This window comes from Engraulis encrasicolus, chromosome 24, assembly GCF_034702125.1.
Source record: "Engraulis encrasicolus isolate BLACKSEA-1 chromosome 24, IST_EnEncr_1.0, whole genome shotgun sequence".
NCBI classification, from domain to species: domain Eukaryota; kingdom Metazoa; phylum Chordata; class Actinopteri; order Clupeiformes; family Engraulidae; genus Engraulis; species Engraulis encrasicolus.
Genome location: NC_085880.1, coordinates 25,368,489 through 25,388,286, shown reverse-complemented (window position 1 = coordinate 25,388,286; position 19,798 = coordinate 25,368,489). Strand labels below are relative to the sequence as shown.

The following is a 19,798-nucleotide window of genomic DNA, read 5'->3' as shown; positions in this document are numbered from 1 at the left end:
CGCACGTCTTGTGCAAACACCACACTCCTTTGCATTGGATGGGCGGGTTTTAACATATCTTACTCTGCTAGACGATTCTTTGCTAGACTTAAATTCTCTCTTCCAAGAGAGTGCGGCCATGAGTTCCCAAAACTCCACACTGAACCACAGGCAGAGTCAAACTGTTTTCCATGGCCTACAGCTGTTAGGCAATCCCTAGCCACACCTTTGCTGAGGTGGCTTGTGCAGAGGTGTGCAATTCTCAACTGCACCAGCAGATAGAGCCATACCAGGCTGCGATTGGAGCCATCTCTGGGAGATAATCAGTATGTAGAAGGAGCTGGCTCAGTGGTTCATTTTTTTTTACCCATACCAGCATGCGTGAGAAAAAGAGGTGGTGAGCTGACGCTGACCTTTGATAAGACCAAGGTACATTTCTTAGCACAACCTTTCTTGCAACCTAAACAAGCGTAAACTTTTCTGATACGCTTTGTACCCGCACCTATAGGCCAATAAATCATTCAAAAACATAAATCATTGACTCAGGAATAGACATAAAAGTTGAACCAAAGATTACAAAACAATGGAGATCAGAGGTGGCTTCACTACACTAGGGAAAAAAGAGTCTTTGAGCCTTCATCTAATGACAAATTCTGTTATTTTTAAAAGAACTTATGAACTTCAGGGCCCCTGCATATTAAACAAAATACCGGGTAATGAAGCTTGTATACCATGTATACTGTATGTACATTATAGGTGTGTTTTCTTGGATATTGAACCTGAGAAATTGTCTTTAGAAGCTCTCTAGTGTCTTTAAATAAAGCTTATGTTACATGGATTCATGAACAAATCAGCGCCCCTACATTTATGCATCATTATTTTCACGATACTGTGAATCTATCAGTCTGGGTTACATTAATTAACAGAGGGATGATGTTACTCTCTTTCACCGATGCATGATCCTGTGAATTCATCAGAAATTATCAGAAGGTTGTCATGAACCAGTTTACTCATGAAGTCAAAACTGTGCCTCTTGACCTACATTTCTTCAACCTAATCTGTAATTATTTTCATGGTGGCTCGTCTCCTCAGGGACAAGTAGTAGAAGGCTGTCAGACACTGTCTGGACAGGGAAGATGAGGTGTAATCCAGGGTTAAAATTTAACTGCCAGAGAGAGTGAAAGTGAGTGAATGAAAGAGTTAAGAAGAGAGACGACGCTGAAAGACCTGTCAGCTGCCTCAAGACTAATCCTAAACCCATAGCCTTGAAGGCATATTCATCTCTGGTGGCAGGATGAAGTTTGAGGATGTTCTTTTGGAAGTCAATGGTTTCGGACGATTCCAGAAGCTTATATTGACGCTTAGCTTTCTTGGCCGTTTCACTTTACCTTGTCATTTCATGTTAACCAACTTTATAGCAGCTATTCCATCACATCATTGCGACATCAGTGGCCTGGACACCAATGGTGCCTTTGCCAATCTCACTATTGCGCAGAGACGGGCCGTCAGCATCCCATTAGAAGCAGATGGAGAACCCTCATCCTGTCTGATGTTCTCCGAGCCCCAGTTCCACCTGCTGTCCAACTCCTACAACACCACCGACCTTCCTGCTGCTGAGCCGTGCCAGAATGGATGGGTGTTTGACAACAGGACTTTCAAAAGCACCCTTGCCTCTGAGGTAAAATAAATATATATCTCAATGTTTGATCTGTACTTAGAACGTTTTATTTTTGTATGGTTTTTAAACTTTTGTTCTTGGTACATTTCTTTGTCAGTGGGACTTGGTGTGTAAGAACAAAGGCTTGAACAAAGCCACAACCACCATTTTCTTCATAGGAGTCATGTTTGGAGCTTTGACTTTTGGGAGCCTCAGTGACAGGCACAGTATTATTTAATGCATGAATAAGATATGACAAATGATTACAACCGTATTTGTGGGTAAGCAGAAAACTGACAACTGTTGTCTTGCAGGTATGGAAGGAGGATTATGCTACTTAGCTCCTACGTGTTGGGTATGGTCTTTGGACTGATCAGTGCCTTCTCTACCTCCTACATAATGTTTGCTGTGCTGCGATTCCTCACCGGCTTCAGCATCACTGGCATAGTCATTGTCTCCTCTGTGCTAGGTGAGGGAATTTCACGTGTTTGATTTCAATTTTGTCTCAAAGCTCAGGACTTCAATTTGTTTCAGATCACATTTCTGTACTGTATTCTACTGTCCTTCCATCCTCATCTCAAATTATTGCCAATAATTCAATTCAATTCTCACACCACCCTTGACTTGTCAGTAACTGACACCAGTTTTTGCTGTGGTACCCTCAGGGGTCATCCATTAAAAAGCATGAAAATGAAGAAAATAGTCCTAACACACCACAGGGTATCGAAGCTGAATTGACAGAAGTGGCAGGGAGGTATTTTAAAATACAGAAATAGCTTTTGTTTGTCATTGTAATTACCAGTAAAACAACACTGAGCCATTCTTGTTTGCCAAATCAATATGAATAATAATCTGTAAATAATGCTGAAAAAAGTTTAAAAAAAAAAAGAAAAAAAAAGATAGCACCCAAAAGGGTGAGCCAATGCTGATCTGAGGGTCATAGAGGTGTGACCTACTTGTACTCACTCGCTGGGTATAGTCTGTTAAAAAGTGCCTTAATTCAAAGCCAGGCGGAGTGCGTTTCACCAATGCTTGTTAATTTGTACATCAGTCTGTTGGGGATGGTGCTAAAGTCCATGAAGAGCAGCTGAGGGTATAGCTCCCTTGCTTACCCAGATGGAACAACGCAACATGGGGGGCTATGGCTTGGCTACCATATCCACAGTTAACTGTTTAGGGGTGTAAATCACAGCCTCCATGACGATACGATTCAATATCGATATCTTATTATGCGATACGATTCGATTATTTTGGATACTTAAGAATGCCCCACGATACGATACGATACGATTCGATTAGATTTTTTCCCAATTACTTTTCCACTTCTATTAAGTTATTTGGCAGGGGCCAGCGATTCGATTATTTTCAATACTTAAGAATGCCCCACGATAAGATGCGATTCGATTCAATCATCAGAATATATCGCGTTATAGCGATACATTTTTATATTATTTACACCCCTATAACTGTTGCGGGTCAAATGTGGAAAATTGTGCAGGTCTATTTTGTTTTCTAAGCATTTTATCACCACAGGGGAGAGTGCTACTGGCTGGTAGTCATTGAGGGAGGTGATTCATTTCAATTCCATTTTAATTATAGTCTGATAAAATGCTGTCTAACAGCTGAAAGGCTGCCAAGACCCAAGGAACCAGTTTGGGAGAAACACAATGGCTGAAAGAGCTTATGATGGCATACCTATATTAGAATACAATGGAATATCTTTTATTTGTCATTGTAATAAGTACAATGAAACTGAGTAGTGCTTGTTTGGTAAAATAATAAATAATTAAGATTTAAAAAAGAGAAAAAAACGAGTGATCAGAGATTGAAACCTGGCCCCCAGGCCAAGGCTATATATATGCACATATGTATTAATAGTGTCAGCTAAGCGTCGTGTAATGGAAGGGTAGCTGCTCAGCACAGTCTAGTATGAAGCTAACAGCCATATGCTTGATGTGGATCCATTCTCTAATTTGCACATGCTCTTGTTCCAGTTGTGGAGTGGGTCGACATTGAACACAGGAAATTGGTTGGTGTTGTGGACAGCTTATCATGGACATTTGGGAATCTCCTTTTCCCCCTCATCGCCTATTGCATCAGAGACTGGAGGTGGCTTACCATTGCTGTGACATGTCCAGTCATTCCAGCCATAATATCCTGGTGGTGAGCATCACATAATGTGCATTGCAAGACACAGTACGATACCAAGGAGATAAACGTCCAGGGCTGCGTTTCCCAAATTCCCCTAAGTAGTACTTAAGCCAAAGTTGTACTTAAGTATGAGAGGCCTCCTATACTAGCCAATACCACCTCACTAAAACTTTATGCATACAATCCGTTTATAGGTCTGCATATTATAGTTTTTCTCGCACATGCAAATAAAATGGTTGCGGCAAGTGCAAGTGCGAGGTAAAATAGTGCATTTATAAACTTTTAGTGATGTTTTGAGACCTATTTTTGATACATTGCCTAGGAGGCCCCTCACACTTAAGTACTACTTAGGCTTAAAAGTACTACTTAAGAGTTTTTGGGAAACGCAGCCCAGACCGATAGCTAGGCGCTACCGATGCCGATGTTTGAGACTTTGGCAGGGAGGCTTACTAATGTTCTACCACCAAACACTGCTAATTGGCATCTGTTACACTCAACAACCCTAAACCTCACTCCCATCCAGGTCATCCCACCAGTGAAACCTTAGTCCCTAACCTACCAGTCAATGCTCCAGTTTCGTATGGGAGGCACATCATGATTAGCCTCGCGACGCCATCCTATGTACTCCACCCAAAGATTTTGGCTCCGCACATCGTCTGGCAAAAGCCTCGCGCTCGGTTCTCTCAGTGTTTAGCCAATCAGCAAACAGTTGAGAGTGGTGATGTAGACCTCACCCGCGAGCTCCGTTACTGATTGGTTAAGGTAACTATATTCACACTTTCGTTTTGTTATTTGTATGCTTTTGCGATGATGTATCGTAACAAGCATGCTAACAAAGCACAATATTGGTTTTAATTAGAGTTTGGAAATCCAATTAATTTAAGTGATAGAATAAGATCAGACCATCTACCACCCTCCACGGAGACGGATTCCTCATGGCTTTTGCCAGACTGATTGACGTAGTCAACAGTCGGCTTTTCGCCCAGGGTACATCATGATACTACTAGCTTTGCACTACCAATACTGTTTGAGGATTTTGGAAGGGAGGATTGTGTTCGACTGTCCAACTCTGCTAGTTGACATCCCTTATATGCAATCAAGAACATTTGTTGATTTGTTTTTTGCTGGTGTCATGATGTTATAAAAGGTGTGGTTTTCACTTCTGTCATCTCCATTTTGCCAGGTGGGTTCCAGAATCCGCTAGGTGGTTAATTGCCACGGGGCAGCTGGAGAAGGCCCAGTATTATTTGCATAAATGTGCCAGAATGAACCAGAGAGAGGCGACCTCATCCACTAAACCTGAGGTAGCTGTGACTGATGTCCCATTCATAAACTAAGTTCATAGGTGTTTCCCAAACTGGGGGCTGGGACCCCAAGTTGTATCGTGGGGGTACTGCAGGGGGGCTTCCAGAAAGAAGGGGTAGTTTGCCATAAAAATGTATGCTTTCACAAGATATAACCATTCCATAAGTTGGTTAGTAGCAGTATTCACAGAAACAGTATATTTACGTGTACATTTCTGTTCATTCCAAATGAAAACGTGAGCGAAAGCCCATCTGTGACAAAGCACTCCACAGAGCACAGTGCACACTGCATACAATGAAATTGAACTAATGCATCCCTCGTGTTAATGGGCCGCCCCAAACAACGCCTCAAGGGAGCAGTGCAGTGGGACAGTACCATGCTCAGGCTACCTCAGTCATAGAGGAGGGTTTAATCAGAGCACTGATGAAATACTTCCCTCACCAACTTGGCGGGTCGGGAACTGAACGGGTGACCTTTAGGCCAGGGGCAGTTCTAGGGGTGGGCCGTTTTTTTTTGCTTGGGACGGAGCCGAAAGTGGAGGGGTGTCAGACGGGGAGTTGCCCAGGGAGCGGTTCGAGGAGCGGCAACTCATTGTAGGACAGCGACTGCTTTGTCTGACACCCTAACTGCTTACCCATGACTGCCCAAAATAATTTTAGGTTTCAAAGACGGTCCCAGCAGAAAAGTTTGGGAACCACTGAACTACAGGAATAGTACTTTCCAGGAATACGGTATGGGCTGCCTCAAAGGCTGTAAAGTTGCATCAACAGATTACTACACCATTACATTACATTACATTACATTACATTGCATTTGGCAGACGCTTTATAACCAAAGCGACTTTCAAAAGAGGACATAATCAAGCCAACATCACAAGCAAATACAAAGTGCACAGGAGATATACAGAACAACAAGTGCAATTGCAAAGAGGGGTTATTTTTTTTTTTTTTTAATAAAGCGGAAATAACGAGTACACACACACACAAACACACACTCACAAACTAAACTAAACATCATATCAGGAGTCTGCCCTGGGGCAAGGCCAGTTCAAGCATTAGTCTAGTAGATTATCTCGAAAGAGGAAGGTCTTTAGTTGTTTCTTGAAGGCTGCAAGAGATGTGCTTAGTCTTGCTGCCTCTGGGAGACTGTTCCACCACTTGGGTACCACAACGGAGAACAATCTTGACTGGGAGTACCTAGAGCGACTGGATGGCAGAGCCAGACGGCTTGTGCTGGATGAGCGCAGTTCTCTTCCAGTAACATAAGGCATTAGTAGGTCCTTCAGATAAGCTGGGGCCGTTCCTGTGATGGTTTTGTAGGCAAGGGTCAATGCCTTGTGCTTGATCCATATACTTGTGTTCCTTTTCTGTTAAGAACCTTGCCTTGATTGTACTGACTGAGAAGAGTGGAAGGAAGTACACTTACTTGGATCTAGTGAGGACACCAAAAATGAGACGACTGGCAATGTTGACAGGCTTTACATGGTACAGTATGGGACAATGGGGTACCTAAACATGTCTGTTAAAGTGATGGTTAACATACAGTATGAAAATGAATTCACAACCGAAATTGGTATAATGCTTTGTCCCCCAACTGGATTTTAAAAAAGTTTGGATTTTGACAGGCCTCACGTGATACAGTATGAGACTCCCTGAGTAATAGACCCCCTAAACATATCTTAAAGTGAGGACTGTTTTAAAGCGATGCTCATATTAATGCACACTTGCAAAAGGTGGTGACAATTGCAAGTGCAATGATATATGCTACAGCTTATTAGCCTGATAAACCAGACTAAATGTGGATGTCTAAGCTTAATTTAGTCTGGCCTCGATGCATAATACATCCGAAGATTGTTGATGAGAACAACCTTCCCTCAAAACCCTGCCCGCTTTGATTCAAAACACATATTTGCGTTGTAATTGGTTTGCCAGATTCATGGCATTCTGGCTTCATTGAATCATTATGCGAGGCCAGACCCACCCGTAGACAAAACATTTTGCCGTCCAGCGGGTGGCGCTGGTTCACCAGGCTAACAGCTTATGTTTCATACTTGTAGAATACTTTTGACTTTAAGTATACTTTACTAATCCCCAAAGGGGAAATATTTTTTTTTGTTATTGCAACCTGATCATCCACACATCCATATTTGTAAGAAAGCCTGTGACTGTATGTAACTGACTATGACATCATTTCTTTGTAATCCCTCCAATGTCAGGTTTGGGGTTGCTTCAACGGCCTATGGGATTGGTTTTAACATCACAGGATTCGGAGTAGACATGTACCTCACACAGCTCATATATGCTGCCACTGAACTTCCTGCAAAATTTTCGGTGTACTACCTGCTGGAAAAGTTTGGTCGCCGCAAAACTGAAGCCGGATCTCTGTTTCTGACGGGTGTCTGTCTTGGTATTAATATATTTGTTCCCAAAGGTATACATACACCCTTTCTATTATAACCCTGTACTTTATTTTCTCTGTGGGAAGACAATGCTACATATGTCCAGAGAATGATCATGTATACAGACATAACGGGTGGTTAACCCATTTAAGCGACTCTGCACCATTTCAGGAAATAAGCTGACTTCTCTCTCTCAGTTAATAAATTGAGTTTTACCTGTCTTCTGATTTTTAGATATTCTGGTGAAATTACTTCTAGTTTACTTCCACAGCAAATCACCCAGACCAACTTGACACCAGACATCATCCTGGTCTCTGAGGCCACAAGGCAACTCGTCATGCTCGTGTTAACAGTTCCGTGGGAGGACAGGATGGAGGAGGCAAAGAAGAGAAAGAGGGAGAATTACCAGGCGCTGGTGGAGGACTGTCGCAGAAATGGCTGGAGGACCAGGTGCATGCCAGTGGAGGTGGGGAGCCGGGGATTTGCCAGCCATTCCCTGAATAAGGCTTATGACACAATAGACATAACAGTTGTCAATCGAAAGAGAGCCATGAATAACAACGCAGAGGATGCAGAGAGAGCATCCAGATGGCTCTTGCTGAGGAGGGGAGAGAAGTGGGGGCAGTAGAATGCCACTTGCACACAGGCCGGGGTCTGATCAGCCTCGGTTGGGTCACCTGGTCGATGGTGTCTGTTGTGAGACCCGAAACACCCAGTGACTCCAGGAAACAACACTGATGATGTGTCCAAGTCAGTGCATCAGGGGATGTTTGTTAAACTGAAATAACCTGGGAAACCAGTGACAACCAGGAAGAGACTGGGTGATTACCACAAAGAGTGTGGTGACATCTGGAGAGACGGAGGACGGCCAGAGAGACGGCAACCCGGGTTGAGGAGGGTTGGCAGCCCAAACCAATTCTTCTGCGAGGAAGAACCCAAAGCAAGCTACAAAACCCACTAAGGAAAAATACCCTCAGGGGTGCCCGAGAAGGGGTAGGATGAGCACCCCATCAGGACGGACCCAAGAATGACGACTCAGAAAAACAAATTAACAACAACGGCAACAGCCAGGCCTGGAGGCAAACCACAGTGCCCAGAGCCTCCTAGTGTCACCATCGCCTGCTGCCAGCAGCCCATCTGTTGCCTAAAGCTCCCTCCATGAAACATCATCTCTCAACATCTTGCAGGATCCCCAGAGGCTTCAAGCTCCAGTAACAACGAGCTGTGCTCCTTCAGCCCAACCAAGGATCCAGTGGCACCAGTCCTCAAAGAGAACAGAGAGGAAGCAGTTTGATGAGGACGTGGATCAGATTCTGAAGGAGACCGCCAAGGGTTGTAGACCAGAGACTGAAGACGATGACCACTCTCATAGTGAAAATCGCAGCAGAGCGATTTGGGATCGAGGCATCTAAGTCAGCACCATCGGCTTATGCTCCAAGCCACAGAGTAAGGAAGATCCAGCGCCTCAGGGAAGAGCTCAAGCTGCTCAAGAAGCAGTACAAAACAGCAGGAGAAATTGAGCGAGCTGGCCTAGCAAACCTGAGAGCAATCCTGAGGAAGCAGCTGTTGACTCTGCAGAGAGCAGAGATCCACAGGAGGAGGCGGAAAGAGAGAGCCAGGAGAGGGCAGCTTTCCTGGCTAATCCCTTCAAGTTGACCAAGCAGCTGCTTGGCCAAAAGAGGACGGGCCGCCTCACCTGCTCAAAGGAGGAGATCAACAGACACCTCAAGGCCACATACAGTGATTCCAGCAGAGAACAACCAGAACCACCAGAGCCTACTTCAGACTTCAACCTGAAGGAGCCAAGCCTGAGTGAAGTGGAGGAAGTGGTGAGGGCAGCTAGATCAGGCTCAGCACCAGGCCCAAGCGGTGGTCCGTATACTCATGAACGGCATGACGTTTTCCATGTGCGTTACGCCTATTTGTGGGGGAAAACAACCCATGCAAGTCAATTGGTGATGTTGGGGTTTAATAAACGAAAGATACGGACCTGTAGACTAGCGTTGTTCACACGCAACATGCCGAAAACGTGTTGTGTTGCCGACTGTTCAAATAATAGAGCCAAACAGCCGTGGCTGAGGCATGGACTGTGTTCATTTAGACAAGCCGATGTAGCAAACAAGTTGACGAGACATTCGGTTTGTTTTCACCCATAAAGGGGCGTGACGCACATTTACGAGCAAAGTACCCGGATGGCCGTTCATGAGTATAAGGTCTATAAGAACTGCCTGAAACTGCTACGCCAGCTTTCATAGGAGGGCCCGGAAGGTGATCTGGAGGAGAGGGAAGATTGCACAGCCGTGGAGGTACGCTGAGAGAGTGTACATACCCAAAGAAGAAAACTCTGAGAACATCGACCAATTTCGGATAATCTCCTTGCTAAGTGTGGAGAGCAAAATCTTGTTCAGCATCGTGGCCAAGAGACTCTCTAACTTCCTGCTGAGCAACAATTACATCGACACATCTGTGCAAAAGGGAGGGATACCTGGAGTCCTCGGTTGCCTGGAACACACAGGCGTGGTAACCCAGCTCATCAGGGAACCGAAAGAGGGCAGAGGTGACCTGGCTGTGCTGTGGCTGCATCTCACCAACGTGTATGGTTCCATACCCCATAAGCTGGGGGAGGTCGCACTGGAGAAACATCACATACCCCAGAAGGTGAGAAGCCTCATCCTGGTCTACTACAGCAAGTTCAGCTTGAGAGTTTCATCTGGCCTGCTGACATCTGACTGGCACCAGCTGGAAATGGGCATAATCACTGGTTGCACCATATCAGTGACCCTCTTTGCACTGCTGATGAATATGCTGGCCAAGGGAGCTGAAACAGAATGCAGAGGTCCGCTTAGCAAGTCTGGAGTAACGCAACCCCCCATCAGAGCCTTCATGGATGACCTCACAGTGACGACTACAACCATACCAGGAGCCAGATGGATTCTTCAGGGGTTGGGGAGGATCATGGCTTGGCCACGCATGTGCTTCAAACCAGCAAAGTACAGGTCCTTGGTTCTACGGAACGGAAGGTCTCAGACAAATTCCGTTTCACTGAGAAACCAATGAAGAGCCTAGGGAAGGTCTTCAATTGCAGCCTGAATGACTGAGACTCCATCAAGGCAACCAGTGCTGGCTTGGACAGATGGCTAAAAGCGGTGGATAAGCCTGGGATCCCAGGTAGATTCAAGGCCTGCGTGTACCAATGTGGAATCCTCTGGCCTCTCCTCATCTACGAAGTATCCATGACTGTGGTAGAAGGCTTTGAGCAGAGGGTGAGCAGCTATCTGCGCAGATGGCTGGGACTGCCACGCAGCTTAAGCAACATCGGGCTGTATGGGAACAACAACAAGCTCAGGCTCCCCTTCAGTTCAGTCAGGGAGGAGCTTATCGTGTCACGGACACGGGAACACCTGCATTACACAGGATCCAGGGACTCCAAAGTGTCAGGCGCAGGAATCGTGGTGAGGAAGGGGAGGAAGTGGAGGGCAGCCGATGCAGTCCAGCAGGCGGAGTCGTGGCTTAAGCACAAGGCCATCCTTGGCACAGTGGCACAAGGTAGAACAGGGCTTGGGATGTTAACATCTACCAAGTACGAGTCTGCCACTGGAAGGGAGTGGCAGAGGCTGGTACAGGAGGAGGTGTGAGCTTCGGTGGAGGAGGAGCAAACCAGCAGAGCAGTGGCCATGAAGCAGCAAGGAGCCTGGATGAAGTGGGAGCAGGCAACGGAGCAGCGCATCACCTGGAAGGACATCTGGCAGTGGAACCCACAGAGGATCAAGTTCTTGATCCAAGGTGTTTATGATGTGTTGCCAAGCCCATCGAACCTTTACACCTGGGGCAAAGTGGAAACACCTGCATGCACCCTATGCTCCAAGACAGGGACGTTGGAGCACATCCTGAGCAGTTGCTCCAAGGCACGGAGCAAGGGTCGGTACCGATGGAGGCCCGATCAGGTCCTCAAATCTATATTATGTTTCAAATGGACCCAAATGATTACGTTACTGGCAGGTTATTACATTATTGGCATTGTTATTACATTATCAAAGTTTTTTTTTTAGTGTAAGGCCAATAACGTAATAACCTACCAATAACGTAATACCTTATTACGTTATTGGCAGAATGTTATTACGTTATGGGTAGGGAAGTGTTATTACGTTATTGGCAAGTTAATACGTTATTGGCTTTATTACGTTTCAAATGGGCCCAAATTATTACATTATTGGCAGTTATTACGTTATTGGCAGTTATTACTTTTTGGGTTGTAACATGTGGGTTTAGTTTGAAAGCATTGGTAGTTTGTCTAGCACAAGGCAGACAAAGTGCGGGTAAATTAGAGGCTTCAGAATGACGGAATCAACTACTGTCAGGATGGCAGGTCATTGGAGTGGCAGTGTGTCGAAATTAAGCTGTTAGCTGGAGCCATAAGATTCAATTATATACGTATATGCTGTAATGGAAGTAGAATTTACTTTGCTGGACTCCAATCACAGTTGGAGGTTCAGGAGAAAGGCAAAACTCAATAATTTACCTCAAGAATTTACTTTGCTGGAGGTTCAGGAGAAAGGCAAAACTCAATAATTTACCTCAAGGGGAAATGTGACGGGGCAACCATGCACCGTCACTGCAGCCAGGTGCTGCTAATTATTGAGACTCTTGCCATGAACATTTTATGTGCACTCTGGACAATTGTTTGCCTTCATTGTTTTCTAATTATGTTTGGAGTTTGCATTAGGCTCTCCACGCCATTTCATTTACCACTTGCTTCTGCCATTATTCTCTTGTAGTGTTCTAAGCGCGCGTTAAAACAAACACTACTGTGAGTTACAAATGCTAGCATCACCATTTTTGCAACCTCTTCCAGTTAAAACATTTCATAACTTCAACCTGATTTTGTCTTTAGTTAAAATGACCACACAAAGTAAAAAAGAGTTTATTAAGTTATACATTTAAAACCATTTATGTGCAAGACCAAACAGTTTCATCTTACCATCTCTGTAGCACCTGGTCCGTCATCTAAAAGAGTCTAGACTGCTTCAAGTTCAGAATAAAAGTCCTCACTTCCTCCAGTTTACAGGAAGTGGACTGTCTGATTATTTTAAAATGTATTATTAGGCTGTAATGTTTATATTTGCATGGCCGAATGTCAGCAGTTGTGTTTTAAAACACTTATGTATTTATTTCATGTTTTCATGATTATGTTTAGGCTGTTTGAAGCATTAATAGTTTAATTCACCTCAGGCACCCCTGCTATGTCAGTTCAGGTTGGTATGTTCCAATTCCTGTCACGTGACCAAGGGGTTCAAATGGTGATTGTTTCATTCTGTTGGGAGAGCTGCTGATGATAAGACATGTGTCTTGAGCTCTCACCCAGAGGTATCTGATTTGATTTCGTTTGCTGATGTTAGCTTTGTTCATTTCCACCTCTTGACTGCATTTAGTCATTATCTTTTTTTGTTTTGGTTATCATACCATTTTTGTTTGTACATGTTTTTTAAAGTCCTTTCCTTTGTAGTTTAGTTATTGTCTACTTTTTTGTTTGAGTGATGCCTCATGGCCTTCTTTGGGTTTCAAGAAAAATAAACAACCCATCATCTGAGAACGTGTTTGTGTCTTCCTGAGTGCTCAACAACTGCTCTAAGACTGCTGGGCGACGGTACCTTTAACATTTGGTGGCAGCGGAAAAGGAAACCAGTGTCAAGTGAGCAAGCACTCAGTGAAGCATGAACTCTCAAGATGGTGTTGCGCCATCTCCTGGGGAAGCGGCGAAAGACCCGGGAGCCAAACCGAAGCATGAGACGACGTCAAGGGCATCCTTTGCAGTGCCTGATGACCGGACGGATCGTCTGGAGCTGCGGGTGAAGTCGGTCCTTGAGGTGCAGCATAGACAGCAGGAGCAGCTGGACATGGACGTTCAGCGAGAAGATCACAGACGGAAGTGTCGGAAGCACCAATTTCTCCAGCTACAGCGGTTGGTGAATGGGGATGAAGCAAGTGCACTGTCGGTGAACCAGCCGGTGGAAGAATTGCAGAGACTGAATCCCTCTACCTCCCACCCCTCGTCAGCTGAAGATGTGCTCCTCCAGATGCCTCCACTAGATGTCTCCACTCCTCAACCGCCAACGGATCAAGACCGACAAGCCGACTTGCAAAGCTCCCTCAACACTACCAACCTCGGGCTTGACCATGACTCCTCATCTTCCATGTGGACGGAAGGCACTAAGAATGTCTCCCGTCGAAGACGACCCACTCGACACCCCATCCAGCAGACTGTGACCCAAGTTCCAGCGCGCCTGATCAACGCACTGAAGCAAGAGGTCCAGGGCCCACTGGAGGTGGGTGTGATTCATCCATCGCACGATGGGCTTCATTTCAAGCATCGGCTGCTGGCATTTGTCTTTGCAGCCTTTCAAGTTTGCTGGGCAGTATCGACCTGGTAAGGTCGGTGTATAGCAACCTTCCTCGCGCCATGACATGGGCGCTCCGTCTTAAGGAGGGGGGTGTGTGACGGGGCAACCATGCACCGTCACTGCAGCCAGGTGCTGCTAATGATTGAGACTCTTGCCATGAACATTTTATGTGCACTCTGGACAATTGTTTGCCTTCATTGTTTTCTAATTATGTTTGGAGTTTGCATTAGGCTCTCCACGCCATTTCATTTACCACTTGCTTCTGCCATTATTCTCTTGTAGTGTTCTAAGCGCGCGTTAAAACAAACACTACTGTGAGTTACAAATGCTAGCATCACCATTTTTGCAACCTCTTCCAGTTAAAACATTTCATAACTTCAACCTGATTTTGTCTTTAGTTAAAATGACCACACAAAGTAAAAAAGAGTTTATTAAGTTATACATTTAAAACCATTTATGTGCAAGACCAAACAGTTTCATCTTACCATCTCTGTAGCACCTGGTCCGTCATCTAAAAGAGTCTAGACTGCTTCAAGTTCAGAATAAAAGTCCTCACTTCCTCCAGTTTACAGGAAGTGGACTGTCTGATTATTTTAAAATGTATTATTAGGCTGTAATGTTTATATTTGCATGGCCGAATGTCAGCAGTTGTGTTTTAAAACACTTATGTATTTATTTCATGTTTTCATGATTATGTTTAGGCTGTTTGAAGCATTAATAGTTTAATTCACCTCAGGCACCCCTGCTATGTCAGTTCAGGTTGGTATGTTCCAATTCCTGTCACGTGACCAAGGGGTTCAAATGGTGACTGTTTCAGTCTGTGGGGAGGGCTGCTGATGGTAAGACATGTGTCTTGAGCTCTCGCCCAGAGATTTTGGACTTGATTGGCTGATGTTAGCTTTGTTCATTTTCCGCCTCTTGACTGCATTTAGTCATTATCTTTTTTTGTTTTGGTTATCATACCATTTTTGTTTGTACATGTTTTTTAAAGTCCTTTCCTTTGTAGTTTAGTTATTGTCTACTTTTTTGTTTGAGTGATGCCTCATGGCCTTCTTTGGGTTTCAAGAAAAATAAACAACCCATCATCTGAGAACGTGTTTGTGTCTTCCTGAGTGCTCAACAACTGCTCTAAGACTGCTGGGCGACGGTACCTTTAACAGGGAAATGTAAAATGAGCTTACTTCCAGAAAAGGTATGGTATCGCTTCAAGACTGGGTGCATTATCTGTACAGCACAACCTGTAACACAACACAACCTCAATTCTCAATTCTGTCAATTCTGTTACATTTTTTAGACCCGTTAGGTCTTAATGCAATTTTTCAATGACTGAATACATTTGCACATTTTATGTATGTCTGAGTTTTTAGATGACTCATAAAAAGCATATTTTCCCAACATTTTCTTTAGCTCATGCAGCAGTACGGACCATAGTAGCAACTCTGGCTAAAGGTTTCTCTGGCGTGTCTTTTTGCACCGTGGTTCTCTACTCTTCAGAGCTGTTTCCTACAGTAATCAGGTGAGCAAGAAGGCACTTGATGCCATACACCAGGGTTGTCAAATTCAAAGTAGGCCAAAATCATAATCTTGGATGGAGTTGGAGGCAGCCATGGCCTAATGGTTAAAGGAGGTGGTCTTAAGATCAGACGGTTGCAAGTTCGAATCCCACCCTTAGGCCCACGGTATGCTCAGTGGTGTAGTCTACGTAGAACGCGGGTATACAGAGTATACCCACTTCTAAATTTCAGGGATTTCAGTATACTCACTTAAAATTGATTGATCCATTGTTTTGAATAGCACAAATATATACAGTATACCCACTTCAAAAAATGCTCAAATATACAGTATACCCACCATGGATAAGTAGACTACACCACTGGGTATGCTTGCTGTAGGATACACGTGCGCGGGCATGATTTGTGCATGAGCGCGTTAACTTGCGCAGTTCATGTAAATTGTATGCGCGTTAGGTACTGCAACCAAACAAGTGCGTTAGGTGTGATATCTTCAAACTCGCTGTGGGTGATCGTAAGAAAGACTGCGCAGTTCCATGCGAGTGCTTCTGGAGAAAACGACGATGATGGCAACTTTTCAACACCGTCTTGAGCTTGTCCGAAATTACAATTTTGCGTGTTGGTCTACTGCTTTTAAAGCAAGCATGTGCAGTCGGTTACTTTGCGTCTCGCAGCAAACGTACCGAGAGCTTTACCCCTCCCTACACCTCAAGCCATGGCTGAAATACCATTTAGCAAAGCGTCACATTGCTCCAGGGACTGTACTTAATACCCTGTAAGTGCGTTACCTCAGCTAAATGCAGGCCTAAGGTGATGTAATAAAATTCAAAAAAGAAGGACGGAAGTTTTGCATATAGAAGTTTAAATCTGCCTGCTCATAGTCTCTAACAGAGATGATAACTGTATGTGCTGTTACGCTGGCCTGGGCCCACTAGCAATTCCTGTGAGTGACTCTCAAAATGTAATGCCAAAGTCATACTATACTGTACAGTATATTAATGGACAGTGTTTGCAAGTTGTTATACACATTTGGAATCAATGAAAAAATGACACCATGTGCCAGATTTGGCCTCCAAGCCTGAGTGTGACACCGTCTGTACAATTGAGTTTTTTTCTTCATTTTTTCACTTAAAGTGTGCTGATATTGGTGCCATATCACAAGAGATGTGATGTGCTTTCCTTTCCAGTGTTGATGTTCACATTGCCTTTTTATCCTCTTAATGCACGCCGTACCTCCAGTAGCACGCTGTAATAGTAATTGAAAGTTAACTACCATAGTACTACAATACAATGACATAACACAGGGTCTTTAGTAATGCACTACTACCTCATTGCCAGTCTGGTAACAACACATTTATAACAGCGTGTCTTACCTGGATAAGTGTGCTTAAAATCATAACAAAGATTTGATATTTATCCACTCCATCATTTAACAGGCAAAACGGGATGGGCTACAACTCCTCCATGGCTCGACTGGGAGTGGCAGTAGCTCCCTTGATCCTGCTCCTGGATGATATCTGGGGCAGTCTTCCTCAGGTCTGTGTGTGTTTGTGTGTTTGTGCGTGTGTGCGTGCTCTCTTTTACACTTTAATTTGTATTCTATTCTTCTGTACTGTAATGTAAATATTCCCCTCCTTTTTATATTTTTTATTAATATTTCTGTAAGTAGTCCAATGTGTTGTATAGTATCCCTTTACTGTCTGCACTGAAATGCACTGTAACTGTAACTGCACTGTAAATGTGTATGGTGTACATGCCTGTATTTGGGACAGTGAACTATCTGTGTGCTTTTTTCTTTTCTCTTATTGTTCGTCTGTTTTTAATTATTTATTTATTGATTGATTTTTTATCTTTTTTTACTGTGTTATCATTATATATATATATATATATATGTGTGTGTGTGTGTGTGATTCCCCTGGGCCTGAAACAAAGAAGGATTGAATATGGTGTATATGACAACTGGACAGTAAAAGGCATTCTATCCTATAGGTGGTCTTGTGCTCTATTGCCATTCTGACCAGTCTGATTGCCAATTTCCTGCCAGAGACCCGGGGCAAGTGCCTACCAGAGACCATTGAAGACATTGAAAGACCCAAGGTACTCGTGTCAGAGACTAATGAAAAGGTAGAGACACTTCATAAGGAGTTTTTCCGTAATTCACATGATGTAACGGTTCAAAGCTGCGATCCTATGGCAACCATGTTCCTTTATTGCCTTTTTTTTCACCAGACCTGATCACAAGTGAGATAAGGTCTGGGGACCTGTCTACTGGAAATCCCGTAGGGGGTGTGTGGTTTACGATTGACGACGGATGTTTACTGAGTGTTTCGAATGTGTACCATTTGGCATAAGTCACCATAGCCAATCGTGTCAGTTTTATTTATTCCAACAAACTGCAGTCATTGCCTTTTCACTCCTCCCTGCTCTCTGATTGGAGAAACAGAGGGATCATGATCTGGTACCCCTGATGAGGGTGGACTCCATGCTGTCTTTCAGATTGGACCGATCGTGAAAAGCGGCATGGACTTTCCCAGGCTAGCTCCTTTTGGTGACTAGTGCTGGATCTCAAATGGTGCACTTGTGCACTTAAGTGCACTTAAGTGTATGGCATATTAATTACACACTGAAACATAGTGGCCGAAGTGCACAAGTGCACCGTCTGAGACAGATTAGGAGAATAAATGGTGTTCAATGAACAGCCACCTCAATTTAGCAGACTGGACTTGATACTGCTTTGTTGCATTGGTGACACGTGGTATGATTCATCTTGGTAATCATGTTGAAAATCTTTGCTGTCGTCTCCCCCACCCAATGAAACAAGTTTTTTCCCCATCTGTAGTGGTAATGTTACACAATTTTACAGAAGTACTTACTTTTCCTTCATGAATTCTTTTTTAGATGTGACACCGTTGTATTTCCAGTTCCAAAGATGAAAGGAACAACTTGTGAATAATCTTCAATAAATGTACAGCCATACTACACTCAACTACCCCCGCAATGACTGATTTGTCCATTGGATGAACCTTTGTAGCATGTGCTCTACTAATTGCAGTGTTAGTTCAATGTTACGCCCTTGGTGTGTTACGCCTAACGTCAATGTTGCGCCCAGCTTCTTTTGTTCCAACCTCTCAATAATCTGACAATTTCCTCTATGTTTCGTAAGATCTGACCTATTATTTGCTTCACTGACATGTACTTTTGAAATGTAATGGAGGCAAAACAACAACAACAACAACAGCTGCACATTCCAAAGGAGTCTGACAAGATAATCCTACTTGCGTATCCTCACCAAAATAATGGGATAACATTGCAGGGTGTTACCGTGTTTCAGAACTAGATTACCATACATTTCCTCACAGAAAACGCTGGAGTATGCCTGCCATACCTGCCATATACTGACTCACAGTGGATATGTCAGCACATGATAGATTAGTAGGGTTATCTTTTCACACTTTGATGTGCTGTTGATTTTTGCTCGATTACATTCAATAAATGACACATTGTGTGTACTGCCTTTAATGGCCCTGTTTCTTTCTTTGCAAAAACATAATCTTTTGGTCAAAACAAGATGTGGTGAGACAGTTCTCAGTGTCTTGCATTACAAGTAAAACATTAATAATAATAATATATAGCATATTTTAATTATGCTATACTCTGTTTTGCTTGTTTATTTTGTTTATATTTTTCTTTGTTTGTAAAGCACATTGAATGATCTTGCTGCATGAAATGTGCTAATAAACTGTACATACTTAAAGTCACCTTATACAGTACGGTAATGGAATTTTCCACTAGCACAAAAATATTGTCACATGCACGCAAAAAAGTCTCCACCAAAAAAATGTCTCAAACACTAATGTGTTGATGGATCACCTTCAGCTTTACAACGCCACGGGTGTGGCTTAAAGATTGTTTCAACAAACTTCAGCAGTGTCTGGATTTCTTTTTTCCAGTGTTGCATTAAGTTCAGCAAGATCTTGTATGAGGGTCAAGTCTGTGTGCTGTGCTGTGCAAAGCCTTCTCCAGCATATTCCAAAGACTCTTACTGAGGTTGAGGTCTCTAATCCATGTGTAAAAAGGGTGTTTCATGCTCCCTGAATCATGCTTTCAAATTTTGAGCCGAATGAGTCTTTGGCATTGTCATGGAAAATCCACATGAAAAAAAACTAAAGATGCTAAAGATACCAGTTACTTCAAGTGATTATGCTAAACTATGCTAAACATTTTGATCCAATAAATCTAAGTACCGGTACTGAAAACACTGAGAAGAAAATGATATGCATATTCATGAATAATGCTGGGAAATACTGCACAGCTTTTTGGGGCGCCGCAGATGCGGCAGCCGTTACCCTAAGTTTCCCCTTGTGGGTTCAATAAACATAAGTCTATGTCTAAGTCTAAA

The 19,798-nt window shown here is 43.7% G+C and overlaps 1 protein-coding gene across 1 annotated transcript; it reads left to right on the top strand.

Moving 5' to 3' along the window:
- Positions 1-833: 833 nt before the first annotated feature.
- On the top strand, positions 834-19,285 carry LOC134440959 (solute carrier family 22 member 7-like). The gene is made up of 11 exons (XM_063191123.1): positions 834-1,657; positions 1,755-1,858; positions 1,951-2,105; positions 3,631-3,799; positions 4,971-5,091; positions 6,467-6,576; positions 7,308-7,522; positions 15,296-15,404; positions 16,836-16,935; positions 17,389-17,523; positions 18,298-19,285. Exons 1-11 carry the CDS (start codon positions 1,274-1,276, stop codon positions 18,301-18,303), a joined length of 1,608 nt encoding a protein of 535 aa, XP_063047193.1. The 5' UTR covers positions 834-1,273; the 3' UTR covers positions 18,304-19,285.
- Positions 19,286-19,798: the final 513 nt, after the last annotated feature.

Coding starts and splice junctions, on each gene's coding strand:
- LOC134440959 (XM_063191123.1), top strand. CDS start 1,274: ATGAAGTTTGAGGATGTTCTTTTGGAAGTCAATGGTTTCGGACGATTC. Junction 5,092..6,466: donor CCTCATCCACTAAACCTGAG/GTAGCTGTGACT, acceptor TTTTCTGTTAAG/AACCTTGCCTTGATTGTACT. Junction 16,936..17,388: donor TCTGGGGCAGTCTTCCTCAG/GTCTGTGTGTGT, acceptor TCTATCCTATAG/GTGGTCTTGTGCTCTATTGC.